General features: G+C 38.1%; 1 protein-coding gene across 11 annotated transcripts in view; it reads left to right on the top strand.

Moving 5' to 3' along the window:
- Positions 1-14,384, top strand: part of RAPGEF2 (Rap guanine nucleotide exchange factor 2) — a 181,193-nt gene extending 166,809 nt beyond the window's left edge. For 7 of the 11 annotated variants that reach the window (XM_038178784.2, XM_072037352.1, XM_038178778.2 and 4 more), the window contains 7 exons: positions 716-939; positions 1,821-2,006; positions 3,375-3,527; positions 5,913-6,138; positions 7,611-8,170; positions 10,730-11,035; positions 13,621-14,384. In XM_038178784.2, coding sequence (XP_038034712.1) covers positions 716-939; positions 1,821-2,006; positions 3,375-3,527; positions 5,913-6,138; positions 7,611-8,170; positions 10,730-11,035; positions 13,621-13,667 — 1,702 coding nt within the window. In that variant the 3' untranslated portion in view covers positions 13,668-14,384. Of the gene's footprint in view, positions 1-715; positions 940-1,820; positions 2,007-3,374; positions 3,528-5,912; positions 6,139-7,610; positions 8,171-10,729; positions 11,036-11,229; positions 12,260-12,281 lie in introns of those variants that run through there. The other 4 variants (XM_072037353.1, XM_038178781.2, XM_038178787.2 and 1 more) reach the window with 2 other exon arrangements.
- Positions 14,385-17,645: the final 3,261 nt, after the last annotated feature.

The following is a 17,645-nucleotide window of genomic DNA, read 5'->3' as shown; positions in this document are numbered from 1 at the left end:
CTGAAAAATTGCTGTTGACTTTCTTATGCCTAATAAGCACTTAGCACAAATACAAATGTTAAAACTCACAAATCTGCTAAACTAACTTTTTTCACACTACAATGTAGCCATCATTTTTACACTTAACAATTCAGGAACAATGCATAGCTTTCATATATACATACATACACGAAAATGTGCATGACTTTTATTTCATCATGAACCAGCTGATTGTTTTATTTACCAAAAAGCTATTTCAAGGAAGTTTTATTCCATAAAGCTCGGCTTTATGTTTTGTATGTGGTCTGATTTTAGAAGTATTTAGGGAGCTTTCAAAACTCCTTCTGTTATTTGTATTTAAATATGAACCTCAGCTACAGTCTTCTGTCAGCATTGCCTTGCTGCATGAGCTTTTCCTAATGCTCCAGTCTTCTGAGTAACTGGCTTACGTGAGAGAACTAGCCTGAATGCTTTTCTCAGTGTGTGAAGTGATACTGCCTAGTTGGAGCAGAACAGGTTAAAATATTTATGTAATTTAAATAGTGCCTGTAACCAAGTAAAAAGATTTCCTGACCCTCATCCTTCTATCTGTTTGACTTACTGGAATGAGGCATGTGAGCTTTGACCATAGACTGACATTCATGCAATCTTTTGCATGTTTCATGTTTGTTAAGTGATACTGTGTTTGGACTAAGTCATGCTTTTCCTTTCTTTCTCCCCCATTCCTTTACTCCAGGTCTCTCAGCCAGGGCAGTACAAATGCAGCTGTGCTGGATGTTGCACAAACAGGGGGTCATAAAAAGCGTGTCCGTCGCAGCTCTTTCCTTAATGCTAAAAAACTGTATGAAGATGCTCAGATGGCACGGAAAGTAAAGCAGTATCTCTCAAACTTGGATCTGGAAATGGATGAAGAGAGCCTCCAGACTCTCTCTCTGCAGTGTGAGCCAGCCACCAACACATGTGAGCATTGACATTTGGTATGGGTTGTAAGGAGGCTGTTAAATATACTTCTGTTTCTTCTGCAAGGAAATCATTGGGAATGGTAACTAGACAATATTACCATTGAAAATGATGTCTAATTATTGGCAAGTATTAAATCTTAAGGAAATCATCTTATGGATTAACAATATATTAAAATAGCATTTATGTAGGAGACAAGATTTTTGGAATAATGTGGTGCTGCAGTGCATAACGGTTCTTTTGATTTGTGTGTGTGAAGGATGTGGAGAAGCCAAGTGTTTTTCTACCATTCTGATGTACTTGGGCTATTGGTGTGAATAGGGCTGGTCATCCCAGATGACTTGAATTTGAGAAGGGAAAGGGCATGGCTTCATGTCTAGATATTTCAGAGACATCATGAAGGACTGTACCTGGTGGTAGCTGAAAATCAGTTATACTTAATTTGAGGGAATACTGTATCTTATGTCCTTGCTTCAGGGTAGCAAAAAAAATATGCTAATTATAATGTGATTATGTACCCCAACTTTATAATAGAAATTATGCTTATCTTAAACAAATTGCCATCCTTATGATTGCTCAGCTTAACTGGTCACATTTTTGATAACTACATCAATAGTCATTGTATAAGAGTTTTATTTTGAGAAAGTTATATATGTTAAAATATGTACAATCTTTGATAAAGTACGTATTTTAAATTGAATTAAATCTCCCCCTCTTTTCCTCCTCTTTGGTTCTCTCAAGATATATCCTACTACATTCATTGATTCAGTATATGAGCATATTTTAATTATTAATTGGAGGACTTTACATTTCTCGGGTTGAAACTCACACTATATTTGTAGCTCATAGTCATTCTTTGCTTTCTCCTGTTTCTTGCGAAGTGCCAAAGAATACAGGAGACAAGCGATCTGGAAAATCTGAAACATCACCGGTGGCTCCCCGGGCAGGAATCCAGCAGAAAGTGCAGCAGCAGCAGCAACATAAAGTAAACCAAGCATTGCAGGTCCCTGCTGTATCTCTTTATCCCTCTCGCAAGAAAGTGCCCGTCAAAGACCTCCCACCATTTGGTAAGTCAAACAAAGAAGCGAAAGGTTTGATTAGTTCATGTCAGGGAAGTACTTCTAATCAAATCAGATACAGACATTTATTTCTAGTAGTAGTGCCTGCAAGTTATGCCAGGTTCATGCCGTGTATATATAAAATTTTCTTCTCTGGAAATGGGAAGAAAGAAATCTGCTAGGAAAGCAACCTTCTGATTTAACTTCCAAATCTGTGTTCTAATGCATGCAACATGTGAATCATTAAGAACTTCCTACATATCACTTAAATGACTTTTAAAAGCTTTTAATAAGTATAAATAGTATAATCAGCCCTTCCATTTCCCTTACATGATGGTAATTTAACAATAAATGAAGTCTGATTTATCCTTGTATTAATTTTACTTGTGTACTGCTTAGACTGTTGGAAAAGAGATTAGAAGCAGCAAAATGGGCAAGAAACAATTCAATCTTCATCTAGTTCTTCTTGATTTTACCGTTAAATTTTAATGTTAAAAGGACTTTGAAGCATTTTTGCTCATGGTGGGAAAGTTTCTGAAAACTGACTGGGTTATGCTGATGAAGGATCTGTAAATTATTGATATTGTGATCCAACAGATCAAAGACAAAATCTGTGGAATGCTTTAAAATAACCTCTACCACAAAAATTTGCAAAACTGTCAGAGAAGCTCCATCCTCGCTTTTAAGACTATGCCAGTGAGGGGAAGAGAAAGATAGTTGTTGCCTCAAAAAAGCAATTCTTTGTCCTAGATCTTTACATCATACATCATCTTCAGGATGTTGTTACTCTTTAGTTTGCCAAAATAAGCTAGTGCAGAAATAGTTCTCTAAAGGGAGAAAGACAACCACAGGATGGCCTTGTTTTGTAAGCCTAATCTTATTAATCTTTCTGGCTTTCTTTGCCCTTCTAGACTGCTTTGTGAATGGAAAAAATTGTACTATGTAAACCTTGACTAACCAGTGAGATTTGAGGGTCTTGTGCGTTCTCACCATTTTAGTTCAAGTTTGCCAGTAACCACTACAATACGTATTCCTGATTTATAGATCAGGAATGTATAGGCATTGCATTGTGAAACACCAACTCTGGATTATGTTTTCTGCCATAAAATATTTATTTTAGTTGGCCAAAATGAAACACGGACTTCACTAAAATGCAAAAATAAAGCACTACATTTGAGTAGGAATAGGCTTAAAATTTGTTTCATTTAAACTGGTGTCAAAAACTCACAAAAAAAAAAAAAAGAAGGGGGAGGAGGAGAGGGGAAAGAATGTTTTTTTTTTTTTTTTTCCTATATGGTGTTCCCTCTATAAATGCATAGTGAAATGGGAAGATGTATTTATATTGGACTTAACATTTGCCTGCATTCATTCTTAAAGGCATTAACTCCCCCCAAGCTTTAAAGAAAATTCTTTCATTATCTGAAGAAGGAAGTCTGGACCGTCACAAGAAACAATCTGAAGACACAATATCAAGTGCATCTTCACAGCTGTCTTCTCCTCCCACCTCACCCCAGAGTTCTCCAAGGAAAGGTACTGGGCATGCAACATTTCTCATTCTGTTTCCTAAAGGTCATAGACTTTGGAAACTGCTGGGAGAGGATTTTTATGGTCAGGATGAATTACTAGTGCTCTTTCTTATGTCACATGTGGTCAGCAAGAGAGGAGGAGGTAGTGCACCAGTGTAATAACTGGAAGTCCTATTCATTAGCAGGAAAGAAAGCCTGAACTGATACAGGGTGATGATGCATTAGGTCACTCTACAGCTGCTTCTGACAAAAATATTCCAATCGTCAGTGTCTTCTGCCAGTAAAATGCAAGTCGCAGTATCAAGATACTAACATTAATTGAGTTCATTAACCTATTAAAGGAATTATTTATTGTGTCATGCATCTAAATGGGGTGTAACCTATGGATGACAAGCAGGCTTCAGATATTTGGGATATGAATGACTAATAAATAACACTTTACAAGCAGCATAACTAATTATTCAAACAATGTGTATTTGTACTTGAGGAATGGTATTGAACTTCAGAACTTTCTTGACTGAGTTCAGTTTTAATGATTTCACAAAACTATTTAAAAAATGAATTAAGGTTATTCAAAAAGGTTTGTTTTTTGTTTTAGCCTGTTTGCTATTTCATTTTGCTTGTTCTGATAGTAAATCGAAGAAACAGAATTTTCTTTTTTTGTTTACGCAAAAGTCAGTTGGGAAGTATCATAGCCTAGCTGTATTGCAGACAACTTCTAGTTTATTTGCTTTTCAGAAAATCATTAACGTTGCATTTAAGTTATATAATACGTTATGTTAAAACACATATATTGGGATTCAGTCTCCATAATAAAAGTTCAGATTGCTAAAGAGATCAGTGTTTTGGAAACTTTCCTGTAGCAGTAACTTTTCACAAACTGCACAGGGTTGATAGGGATTGGAACCTTGTATACCACTTTCTTATCAAGTGGATAGTTAAACCCTTTATTTAACCTAGTTTGTGGTAGCACTTGTCAGCTGAGACCCTCTGGTTCCAGACTAATGAACTTAACCAGTTCCTTCTCTCTTCTTGGAATTGAGAGCAGTAACAACTAACAAGTCACCATAGACCTCTGGGATAGGTCCAATTGGATAAGACCTGAGATCTAAAAAGGGGAGAGATTAATATGGGAAGAAAATACAAATAAATACCTATCCCAAGTCTCTATTGAAGTTATCTTTACTAAGGTCAGATGGAGGAGGATGTTATGTAGAGGAGAGTTAGGTTATCATCTTCAGTCCTTGTAAGATCTCAGCATGATTTCTCTCAAATGATTTATCAGCAAAGAATGAATTTAGATAACTTTGGTCAGTCCTTGTGCATTTCTTGAAAAAGGAATTGGGATTCTGTGGCTTATAGTGAGAGAAGATATTTTATCGTTCAAAAAAAAGAAAATCATAGTGGTGATTTTAAATTTAAATTAAAAAAAAAATCCTCAGCTAGGTGGTGACATGAACAAAATGGAATGTTCTTTCAGAAAATCTGGCAGCAGTAATTCTGTATTCTCAGTGAATGTGAATTGGGATAGATTACTTGAAGTCATCTTGACAGTTAGTACAGACTAAAAGCAAAAATTGAGAACTGCAATTGCTTGTAGATGTGTGTTGCTTAATGATGTTTAACTTTTAAGAGCATTCAGCACAATTTTTTCCAACACTAAAACAACAGCTGAATTTGCCCATGTGACATTTCATAGTTTGCAGATTTTATTGCAGTTTGGCAGTGTTAATGCTACCTCCAAATTACCGTGTAATTCTGTTAATACATGATTATTGTCTTTTGGAATATTATTCGTTAGCCAAGTACCACAAAGAAAACTTGAAAACCCTGAATTATTATTACTTTTTTAAATTTAATTGAAACAACACTTCAGCCACGGTACGTAATAAGCAGTCAGCCCAGGCATCTATGCTTCATGTTATATCTGTTGTTCATCTCTGAATTGTAGTGTTAGAGAACATGTATGAAGTCTTCTGGATTACATTTAAGCGTTAATCTTGTCCAGTGAACTTCTTCTGGCCCAGTCTTGGTGGCAGTGTTTAAATACAGGCTATTTTTTCATCAGAAGTAAGATTTCATGATGTAGGAACACAAATGTAATGCATTTGAAAATATTTTTGGGGAGGAAAGTAGAGAGTAGAAGGTGAGCAGCTGGTTTCTAAATGAGTAATTCATATTTCCACAGTCTTAAACTTATTAAGAAATAGAGCATACAATGTTATAAAGTTAGGCTGCTTGTTTTTTTGTCTCTTGCAGTGCCGCTTCTGTAAATAAAATGTTATCATACTTCTGATTTACTACTGCTACTGTAGTAAATATTGCCAGCTGCCTGGGGATAGCTGAGCAGGCTTCTAAGAGTCTGATTAACGTCATGTTCCCTTTGCAGGCTATACTTTGGCTCCCAGCGGCACAGTGGATAACTTTTCAGATTCTGGTCACAGCGAAATTTCTTCTAGATCCAGTATTGTCAGCAATTCCTCTTTTGACTCCATGCCAGTCTCCCTGCATGACGAGAGGAGACAGAGGCATTCTGTCAGCATTGTGGAGACAAATCTTGGTGTGGGAAGGATTGATAGAAGGATCATGATTGAACCGGATCAATACAGCTTAGGGTACGAACTTTATTCTTACTTTCATTATACTTGCATATAGTGTGTGTGTGGCATGTTTTTGTCTATATGTCTCTCTCAAATATTCTTTTCTAACCTGCTCTTAAATCCCATTATTTAAATGCTGAATCTTGTGATAATGCTACATTTTCTGACAAGAAAATGTTTTGCCCTCCTGAGCCTATTATGAGGTCTACAGCAGTAAGACCTAACTTCCAGTAGACCTTATCTGAGCATTTAGTATTGCTGCAGACTGTCTTCTCTTTGTGGCAGACTGGTATTCTAGTCTGTTTTTTTTAGGTGAAGAATTACTTGAATTAGATGACAGATTATTGATACAATTATTCAGGGTCCAAGCTGAGAAGAGAAATAGCTAGTAATTTGCCAGTCTGCTTTACAGAAAAGTGCAGATTTATCTAACTCAAACATTTTACCCTATATCTCTCTACTAGTCAACAATAATTGGAAGCTAAAATTCACACTAGGCTGCTGGTTTTCTAGGTAATTTTCTAGGTAATTAACTTCTGTAATGGTGGGTAAGCTAGTGCCGTGAGGAGTTCTCTGAATCTCTGTGTGTGAGTCTTGGTATGAAAATAATTGGAGCTCTGGCTCTGGTTTAGTCACCAGTTGTTTTTCTGAGCTGTTATTTGGAAGCTTCAGTTCTCTGAATGGTTTCGGGGCTTTTAGTCCTGTGGGGTCTGTGGATGGCAGGCCTGTTCCAAAATGGGCGTACTTCAGCTCTGGGAATCCCAGGCTATGCAAGCTCTTTAATCAGAGGTCTTAAATATTTGGAAGACCAGGATCCCAGTCTGTGTTGCAAGCTGCCCTGGAACCACAAATCCCAGAAGCCCTGATCGCTGCTAAACAAAGCTGACACTTCCTCAGTTTTGCAGCTGCTGTGCAAGTTAATAGTGTCAGACTTACTCCATCACTGAAAGGCTATGGAGAGCATACTTGTTCTAGGAAGCAACATGTTTCCAAAACTAATGCTAAAATAAATTTCCTTTGCAAGAAATACTGTAAAGTTGGCATTCGGAGTTTCCTAAGCAGTAAAGGATGTGAAAAGCAGAAGCCTAAACCTGAACTGCAGCCACTTACTGCTAAGGCTCAGTTTCTGACTTATGATCCTTTACTTTGCTTGTCTGGAAAAGCACTAGGAACCTATCTATCAGTGCTGTTTGCTTGCCTTAAAAGGGCTGCTGCAAAGTTAAGATTTTACCTTTTGAAATGGCTTCACTGAAGCACTAAGTTTCATCAGGATAGCTGTCCAGTAATTCTTCTTTTTGCTTTTATTAAGGATGAGCTTGAAGGGAAAGTTTTCTATGCTTTGAATTAGTCTTTAAAGTAAATAGAATGTAAATTGCATCAAAACCTCCAATATGCTCGCTTTTTTGTTGATTGTCAGATTCTTTGTGTTTTGCAAGTGAGCTCCACTTTCAACACTGGATTTTTTTTTCTCTTCAATGTGTCCCTAGCTCTTTTGCACCACTGCCAGAGAACAGAGGCCTGTATGCTGGAGCAACTGTGCTGTCTTCTCCTAGTACAGAAGAACTGTCACAGGATCAGGGGGACAGAGCTTCGCTTGATGCAGCTGACAGTGGCCGTGGTAGCTGGACTTCTTGCTCGAGTGGTTCTCATGACAACATACAAACAATACAGCACCAGAGAAGCTGGGAGACACTGCCTTTTGGACATGCTCATTTTGATAATTCAGGCGATGGGGCAGGACTCTGGGCCTCAGGCAGTCATATGGACCAACTGATTTTCCCCGATCATGGCACAAAGTATGGCAGGCAAAGTCAAGGTAGGGAGGGCCTTGATCAAGCACAGTCCAGAGCAAGCTGGGCATCCTCAACAGGCTACTGGGGAGAGGACTCAGAAGGTGACACAGGTACCATAAAGCGGAGGGGTGGGAAGGATGTTTCCATTGAAGCTGAAACCAGTAGCATAACGTCTGTACCAGCAGAGGAGTCAAAACCAGCTCCCATGCCCACACACATACCGGCATCATCCAGCAGTACAAAGGGGCTTATTGGTAAGTTCATTTTTGTTTGCCATGAATTACTTTAATTCATTTGCCTACAGTACTTAGTATTGTTCTAAAACTATTTTTCTATTGTCTGGTGTGATTGTAAAGCAAAACTTTTTGTAACATTTTGTAATTTCTCTCAAATTTTGCCCTTTAACTGTGCTTTTATTGCTGGAGAAAATATCACTTATTGTTAATTCTCAGTTCTTGCAGCTCCTTTGTGTTTCAAGAGAGTCTGCCATACATCAAAAAACTAGCTCAACTGCTGGACAGTGTTTTGAGAAAGTTGATGTATTTAGGTGTCTGTTCTGAAATGAGAATTACGCTTCACAGTAAGGCTCTGTATTCTATATTTAGGTATCTATAAATGTGGCCTGATTTATATTTTTAGCAGTGTTTTCCTTTATACATTTGTATGACTTGTCTGATGATTCCTGACTTCTGAATGTTCCTTGCTTCTGAAAACGAGGTCACTTTGGGCTTAAATACCAGCTGAGATGTTTCTTTAGGCTGATGAAACTTAAGAGGTTCCAAAGAAATTAGAGCTGAAATGCATTTATAGTCATTCAACAAAGTAAAGATCAGATAAGGTATAAATTAATATAAAGGGGGCTTTGGCAAGGTTTCACATTTTTCTCATATTGTTCCTTCTGCACATCTCAGATATCCTTGGTCCATCTGAGACCTCTGCAGGGTTTGTTTTTGGTTTTTCATTCCTTTCCTTCCTCTTTGCTGTGGGTGCCTTTCCTCACCTTAATATGAAGAACGATCTAAAAGCCATTTTACCACGACACAGATGAAAAAGTCTGGCAGATTAAGGTCATGCTGAGACCATTGTGATAAACTGCTTTTCCATTTTCAGCCAAAGTATATTGCTTAGCAATGGCCCATTGCCTCAAAGCTTGGGTGCAGATCTGAATCCCTGAACTATGAAGAGAAGGAAGCTCTTCAGTTCAGTACTTGAGGTTCTGATTTGTGCCAGTCTCTAATTTTACTCTTTGTTGCACTTGGTTTCCACCAGAATGTGGAACAAGCATGCTTCCAAATTTGCCTCTTGAGGCAGTGCTTAGCAGTACATTTTTAGACTTCAGAGAATGTGAAAGCGATCTGAAAATGGCAGCTGCATGCTTCCATGCACTTCAGTACTATTCACTATCCTGCAAATGTTTCTCTGGGTATCACTGATCTCTTGCTATACTTCAACAGATATTTTTTTTTTCCTACAGAATTTCTGCTGTATAAAAATTACTTTTTAGAAATCCCTTTGAATAAAATTTCTCAGAATTTTTTCATGTTACTCTGCTTGGTTAAAAGAATTTGTGCAAAAAATATATTTGGATTCCATTTGGATGTCCATTTGTTTTTGCTAATTGCAAGGCATTTATCTGTAAAATCCCACCAGCCCGATAGCACCAGTCAGTTTTAAGCTTGTAGTGCCTGTTCAGTCAATTTCATACTGCATAATGCAGGGTGATATTGTCCTCATCAGTTGTGCAAGAATATAGGATGTGACAAGCCAGGGAAAGTGAATTTGCTGTGCTAGAGGTTTTTTTCTGCGGTGTTTGCCTTTGTACTGGAAGTTAAGTGACCATGTTAAAGAGCTAGACCCTCAAAAAGTGTTAAGAATTAAAGTCCAAATTAATTGGTTTAAATATGTAATTCCAAAATACAGAGTCATAAAAAGCAATGTCTATCTGCTCTGTTCCTAAAGGTGTTTAAAATTCTTAACCTCTCTTTCTTCCCTTGAAATTCTTTGCAAGAATGAACTTCTAAGCATGTCCAGAGTTAAGTCTTATTCAGGTAAACTTAAGCCTCAGTGAGATCCGCACGCTAATTGATGGTCTCCTCTTCTCCTGTGCAAAATGTAATCCAATCATTGTTCTTATGGGAATTCTCTGATGGTTTAATTTTGCAGAGATTACAACCGTATGAACAGTGGACAATGAAAGCATGAGAAGGACATCCATTTCTGTTATCTCTTGAAACTGTAGCTTATGTCTCATTTAGGAAGATTTTTATGATAAAATGATGTCAGGTCCTTGTCCTTTTTTTTTTTTTTTTTTCCTTCCCTGCAAGATGCTAAAAACAAGACATTTAGGGACAAAGCCAATCTTCAGGATCAATACAGTAGTGCATTTGGGGAGCTGCCTGTGTTCCTGATGGCTGCCACTTGTGTGGACTCCTGGAGTTGTTTACATCACTGGTCTCTGTGACCAGTTGATGTCTTCTTCGATGTAATTGGTGGGACAACTTCAGCTGCCAAGTTTGAACAAACTCCTCTTGTAATTTGGTGAATTTTATTGAACTAATACTTCACTACTGGAAGGATATCTATATCCTGTGTATGTTGTATGTTCTATGCTTTCTTGTGTGGTTTACTTCTCAAGATCTCATTATCTATTGTAGAGTATTTGACTTTTATCCATCCTTCTTAAGGATTTTTTTTTTTTCTGGGAACTTGAGTTTGCTGCTGTTTAACTCTCACTGTTTATTTTTCTTTAAGCAGTTTTCTTATTATCTCTTAAAATAATGTTTGCTCTTTTTTTTTTTTTTTTTTTTCTGCAGCACGAAAAGAGGGTCGGTATCGGGAACCACCTCCAACTCCTCCTGGTTATGTAGGAATACCTATTGCTGAGTTTGCAGAAGGTGTTTCCCATCCAACCAGAAAGCCTCCAGATTACAACATAGCACTTCAGAGGTCTAGAATGGTGGCACGGACATGTGAGACCCATGGGACATCAACTCAACAGCAGCAGTCGCATGGCCATTCAACTAGCAGGCCTGTGAACAAACCTCAGTGGCACAAACCAAATGAGTCAGATCCACGTCTTGCTCACTATCAGTCTCAAGGGTTTTCCGCAGAGGAAGATGGTAAATTTTTAATTGTTAGATTTTGAATATGCTGCATGCAGAAATGTTCAGTCTTTTCACAGACACAATGCAGATTACACAGTAGAAATTCTTCCCATAATTTGAGCTCTTCCATCTTTCAAACCTTGCTGTTTGTTTACTTTTGGAAGGGGTGAAAATGAGTTCATCTAAAACATTTAAAATTTGGAATGTAGGTCCACCTGAATCTTCTTGGACAGCCAAGCAGTTGACTTAGACAACTTCTCTGGAGGCGCCTATGATCCAGGTAAAATCCTGGTTGCCATAAAAATGCATAATGCTTGGCGCTAGCCGTGCATTTAATAGTCAAAAGACTTATTCTGGTCTACAGAAATACTTGCCCCAGAGAGTGTCCTTGGTGAGGTTTAGATGGATGGTCACTCAGCACACTAGCTGAAACTCTTACAGTTGTGGACACTGGGTATTCCACACCAATTGCTACACATAACCAGCCCACTATGATTTTGCTATCTCGCTTGCCAAAGTGTGTTTGTATCTTTATGCTTTAGCTTGGCTATGGCGGTACAAAGACTCTGCAGACATAATCTTTCTGTTTTTCTGTGGAGTGCAAGTGTAGCTGTATTACATCTTCAGGGCTAGATGCTCACAATTTAGGCAGGGTAGTGCCCAAATGACGTGTCCGAATCTTTGATGCTTCGTTTTGCTTAATGGTAGAAAGGCTAACCTTCCCCTTCCCTCCCTAACTGCTTAGATACTAAATCTTTATGTGCAGGATGAACTCTGCAATTGAGCATGATGAAAAAGATGAGGCTTCTTTAACAGAACTACCTCAAACTTTAAGAATTCCCATGGTAGTTTGGGAATTTTAATCTTTTTTTATCAGTAACAACTAAAGCTGTGCTCAATTTTTATGCAATCTTAATTTAAATAAATCAGTAGAAAATAGTAACTTCTGGCAGATATTTCCAGGGAAAAATGTAAGAACAGCTTTATGAAGCTGTTAGATATCTAGGGGTAGCTGTTGTGTTCTCAGGCTGAGGAACTGCACCTAGCTCAGAGCGGTTGTCTTATTTTTTTTGAGAACAGAATTTCAAAGAGGTACTTTTCATGAGACCTGAAATGTAAAGTGATTTAGATTTGTTTTTACATATATACCTAAATGAAAGGAATGGAAAGCACGTGAACATAGTACAGGTTGTTTCATTCAGTAGCAGTCTTGTTCTGCGTGAACTAAATTATATTTTCCCCTATCCTATTGTGTTTGCAGAAGATGAGCAAGTCTCTGCTGTGTAAGACTTGGGGCTTTTCTGGATCCAGAGTGAGCCACCTTAAAGGAGAGCACAAGAAGACGTCCCTAGAATAGGAGCCTTGGAACTATAGTTAAAGGATGGTGGACCTGTTTGCCTCCTTCCCTGCCTTAAAGCAGCATGGGGCTTCTTCCTCCGCCCCTCCCCTCTGTCCCCCCTCCCCTTGCATGTGAAATACTGTGAAGAAATCGCCCTGGCACTTTTCAAACTGTGTTGCTTGAAATGCACAGTGCAGCAATCTCCAAGCTACCACTGTCGCTGTCTGCCACATCACACAGTATCATTCCAAATTCCAAGATCATCACATCAGGATGATAACTCTGGCTGCACTTCCCAATGCCTGGAAGGGTTTTTAAATCTTCCTTTTCAATTTTAATCACAACCCTAGCACTTAGTCTCGTTGGGATAACGGGATGAGCTAGTTGTCGATTTACATTTGGCCTTTAACCTACAAAGAGAAAATGCATTGAAATCCTTCAAGGAGGCAGTGCTTATTTGCTTGTTTACAATGCCTTTGTTACAATTTTGTATGTTTGTGTTCTGAGATCAAATACTGCGTCTGCATAGTAACTACAGTATTATTTCGTACCTGTAAGTAGGGTTGCCAGCCTGAGCTCCCGGACAGGATATTGCTATCACGTGGCTGAGCAGGGCAGAAGGGAAGGCAGAGGTTGCAGGACACGGCCTTTCCCAACCATCTCGCTTCACCCATAGCGTGCCCCACCCTGGGACCTCCAAAATGTGTGCCCGTTAGCAGGAACGGCACCAGCAGCCAGGTCTAGTGTCAGTGCAGCACCGCGTGCGTGCACCTACCTACCCAGTGAAGGACCAGAGGACGCTGTGTCTCCCATACCTGTGCCTTGTGGAATACAGGACGGCATGCTCTAAACAGCGTCCCATTCTAACGAGACAGACGGCAACCCCACCTTTAAGTTATATATTATTTTTATTTTATTTTTTTTACTATATAGTAGTTATATTGAAAGAGAAATTAACTGGATAACATTGCAGTGAAGGCAAGCTGGGATGTCACAGCTCCTGTCAGCTGTTAATACTGATTTAATAACCTCCACCTTGACTTTGGCATTAGGGGATAAACAAGCCTTTAAGTAAAGAAAAATAACCCGTTTAGATATGTCAGCCTTTGCAATGCAGAAATAGTCACAACTGTTAATGGCTTTGTGGAACACTGCATGTGTAGAGAAGGCCAATGTGTAGCAACCACCTGCTCACAGCTGCTATTAACCCTATAATGACTGAAATGACCCTCCCCTCTATTTTTGTGTTGTTTTTGCACAGACTCCGGAGAAGTGAAGGCTGCCAATCCGAGTAGTACTCAAATGTGAGGAACTGCTGGTCTTGGATTTTTTTTTTCCATTGAACTCAGCTGATCATATTGATCAGTAGATAAACGTAAATAGCTTCAACTTTTAAAGATCAAATTGCAGTGTTTTTTCACTGTATCAAGCAAATGTCAGTGCTTTATTTAATTCTCTCTCCTGTAATCATAGCTTTTGTCTATTTGCTTATATATCACATTGTCAATTATGCATTTGTAATTTTACATGTAATATGCATTATTTGCCAGTTTTATTCTCAAGGCTATGGACCTCATGTGCATATAGAAATACAGAATCCTAGCTCTATCACAAGTTGCACAAATGTTATATAAGCATTAAGTAATTGTAGACCATAGGACTGCTAATCTCAGTTCGCTCTGTGATGTCAAGTGCAGAATGTACAATTTACTGGTGATTTCCTCATACTTTTGATACTACTTGTACCTGTATGTCTTTTAGAAAGACATTGGTGGAGTCTGTATCCCTTTTGTATTTTTAATACAATAATTGTACATATTGGTTATATTTTTGTTGAAAATGGTAGAAATGTACTATGTTTATGCTTCTACATCCAGTTTGTATGAAGCTGGAAAATAAATAAATATAACATTAATGAAGTCCATATTGATTCTTATGCATTTTACATGTTCCACATACTTGAACAAATTTATGAAAAAATTTTACTTCTCTGTGTATTAATATTAAAGGGACATTGCCAAGTGATGTGGGCAAACTATTGGTGTGGAGTTTTTCTTCATGTAGTTATGCTGCTGTTGGTATGTGTACTGAATGAGAGTGAGTGATATGTTGTGTGTCCCCACCAGAAACATTAGAGAAGCTGAAAGGAGGAGTTCCTAGAGCAATGGCCCTACGTACCTATAGCATGTAAACAGTTTTAAAGGCAGGATCGTGTTGATTTGGCGTTCTGTATGGTGTGAAAGTAAAGAACGCATGTTGTAAAATGTGGGTAGGGAGAAGTATGGAAAATGATCCCTTGCAGTTTTTACTGAAAAAAAAGTATTTCAAGTAATAAAGGTCACCCAGTAGTCTCCCCAGTAATAAAAGTTCATGTTAAACTCAATTCAATGTCAAATCTGTAGTTTTTGTTGTTGTTGTTTTCTCAGATGTTAGATTGTTTTATTATTTTCAGTAGTATAGGATATAGGAGACTGGTTTAAAATGTCACTGCTAAAGCCTTTATCAGCTATATCTCACTTAACTTTAAAATGTTTGACAGGCATTGTTTCCAAGTTTAAAAATAATTTATTGGGGGGAAAAAGATTTATATACAATAAATACATTTTTAGATAGTAAAAAATATTCTCTGTATAGATTTTAATTGCTTATAACATTACTCTAGAAATGTTCCACACTTAAAGCAATGATAAGCTAGTTAAAAAGGATTGAGAGATATAGGACTTGTGCAAATATTCTCTTTGCATCACTGGAATCTCTAGTGCTGTAAGGGGAAGTTACAGTGAGTATTAGCTTTGTGTGGTGTGCATGGGTGGAAGTAATCTCAGCTACTCTGTGGTTAATGCTTATTGGGTAAATTTCAATGATCTAGAGAAATGTTGTTGGTTATGACGTTAATAGAATGAAAGTACATTCTCACATGTTTTATCTGCAAATTTCACCTTCGGTAATACTAAAGGTGCATTGTTAGGGAAATAATTCTTATCAGTTTTGAGGTATGCGAACTGTTTGCATGTGTCAACTTTTTTCTGGGCACTTTGTGTAACGTTGAATTAGGCAGCATTCCCTCTCCTACTGCTTATGCCTGCCTTCTGTAATGCATACTCTTTCATAATACTGTAATTCATCCTGTGTTTAGAACACATTATGTAGAGGCAGCCTCAACACTCGTCCGATCACGTGGCTTAATTCACTGTGGATTGGGAGATGAAGAATGCTTACCACAGAAACCAATTCAGTAGAGGTGAAGGTATGATTTATGAGATAGATTTTATAGTTGTTCAAGAGCATTCACTCAGAATTTTGTACTTGACTGTGTGGATGCAGGAAGATGTGGAAAAGTGTACCACTGATGGCTAGGACTTGGTATTACATTAAGAAATTGCAAAAGACCCAAATCTAAGAAAAATGTTCTGTCTGCAGAAGTGTCATTCAGTATCTGTACCTTTTTATAACTTTTAACTGAAACTTGTTGAGGTAAAGGCTACATCTTTATGCTGTACATTAAACACTGGAGTCGGCTGTAAATGTCACGAAAGCTGAGGTATTACATGTACTTCTTCACTGGACTAACCTTAGGCACCTGAAGTATGATCACTTTATTTTTATAAATCTGGGCCTAAAATACTGGGTACACCTAAAGTACAGAGCACTTTCTATTTGATAATAATGCATTTTAAAAAATGATAACGCTTTGTTTGCTTCAAAATAGGTGGGAAATGAAGCAAGTTCAAGACTTCCTGTCTCATGGACTGTACAATACTTGAGATAAAATCAGCTCTGGGAAATGCAAGTAATTACAAGTATTTGATACTTCTGTACTACCTGATATGTGATGAAACCTCAAGAAGACTTCTATGGACAAAGCTTGTGTAGTACCACCAGTCACTTTAGCATCCATTAAATGACACAGATCTACTGTGGAAAATATGAATATTGTTAAGAATACTCTTAAAATTGAGCCACTCAGGAGAAAGCAGCCATCTGAGATGATCAGTGTATTTTGGCCACCTATCCTTAGGTCATCCTGCAAGACTCTTAAGTTCTTACAGTCTTGCATGTGAAAGAGGCATGCTTTGAGAGAAGGCTGGGAGTGAAAGTAGGTTTATTACTGATGTGAAATGGAAGTCAAATACTTTGTTTTCCATTGAAAATGTGATAAATGAAAGCTTCTAGCTTTTACTAGGATATGAAAATCTTTAAACCTTTGTGTGTTCATATACAGCAACTATCCCAGAATAAGTATGTATGCCCTAGGTACGAGAATATCAGCTAGTATTTAAATTTCTAAACTGACACTATTATATTATAGGAACAAGCCAGGAAGCTATAAATCTTGAGGGCATTCAACTATTGGCGACCTCAAACTGCATAATCTAAACTGATACAGTTTGAGGGAAGAAAAAAACAAAAAAAAATCGTTACTTGCCCCAGGGTCAGTAGCTGTGGCACAGATAAATTGCCTTAGGTGTTGTGTTCAATCTTTTTTGAGGCCAATCTTTTTTGAGGCTTATCTCATCACTGGAGGAATATGAGGGTTTTTTGTTTTGTTTTGTTTTTTACTGGTTTCTATTGAGTTTTGTATAGTAAATAAGATCTTCTGAGCTGTGGCTTTGTCTAAGAGGAGGTAGTTTGCGTGACACCAGTGTGGCATTGCTTCCTTCTTGTCTGTGGTCTGTACCCAAGTGAAACGTAGGGAATTGCATTGATATAAAGCAAATTTTCAATCCTTCGGCCTGCTTTTCAAAGTCAATGTACAACTAGGAAGGGGTGTTCTGATTCAGTAATGAAGGGAACCCTTGTGTAATCCCCCAAGACATGTTTGGTGTTGGGATGAGCATGCCTCTGGTGCTGGTTTTCTGAAGGGGGAAGGCTTTTCTGCAGCCTCCTAGTCAAAAGGTTAAGAGCGTACGTGCACCTCTACAAATGCTACTCTCACCTCAAGTGTTCTTCAACCAGAGTACCTCTTGTCCTGTGTTCTTGCTTTCTCATCAGAATTAGCTAAGCATCAGTAGGACAGGTAGGGGAGTGGAAAAGCCTTTCTGAATCTGGTGCATTTTTAATTTTTTACTATACATGTCCCAAACTGCTCTTTTTAAGTGCTTTGTTAACTAAGGCCGGGTATCTTTGGCTGCTTCTCCTCTTCCCAGCACAAATGTGCTTTTCCTCCTCCTGCCTCTTTTGTTGTTCTTCAGATGCAGTTCTCCTGCCTTGTTGACCTCTTCCTGTTGCTTTATTAGCTGCCTGCTCACAGTTTCTCTGTGCTTCCTTGCAGAACACTGTACCACC

This window comes from Anas platyrhynchos, chromosome 4 (genome assembly GCF_047663525.1).
Source record: "Anas platyrhynchos isolate ZD024472 breed Pekin duck chromosome 4, IASCAAS_PekinDuck_T2T, whole genome shotgun sequence".
Lineage (NCBI taxonomy): Eukaryota > Metazoa > Chordata > Aves > Anseriformes > Anatidae > Anas > Anas platyrhynchos.
Note: the sequence above shows the minus strand (reverse complement) of the source record. Positions and strands in the feature narration are given on the sequence as shown.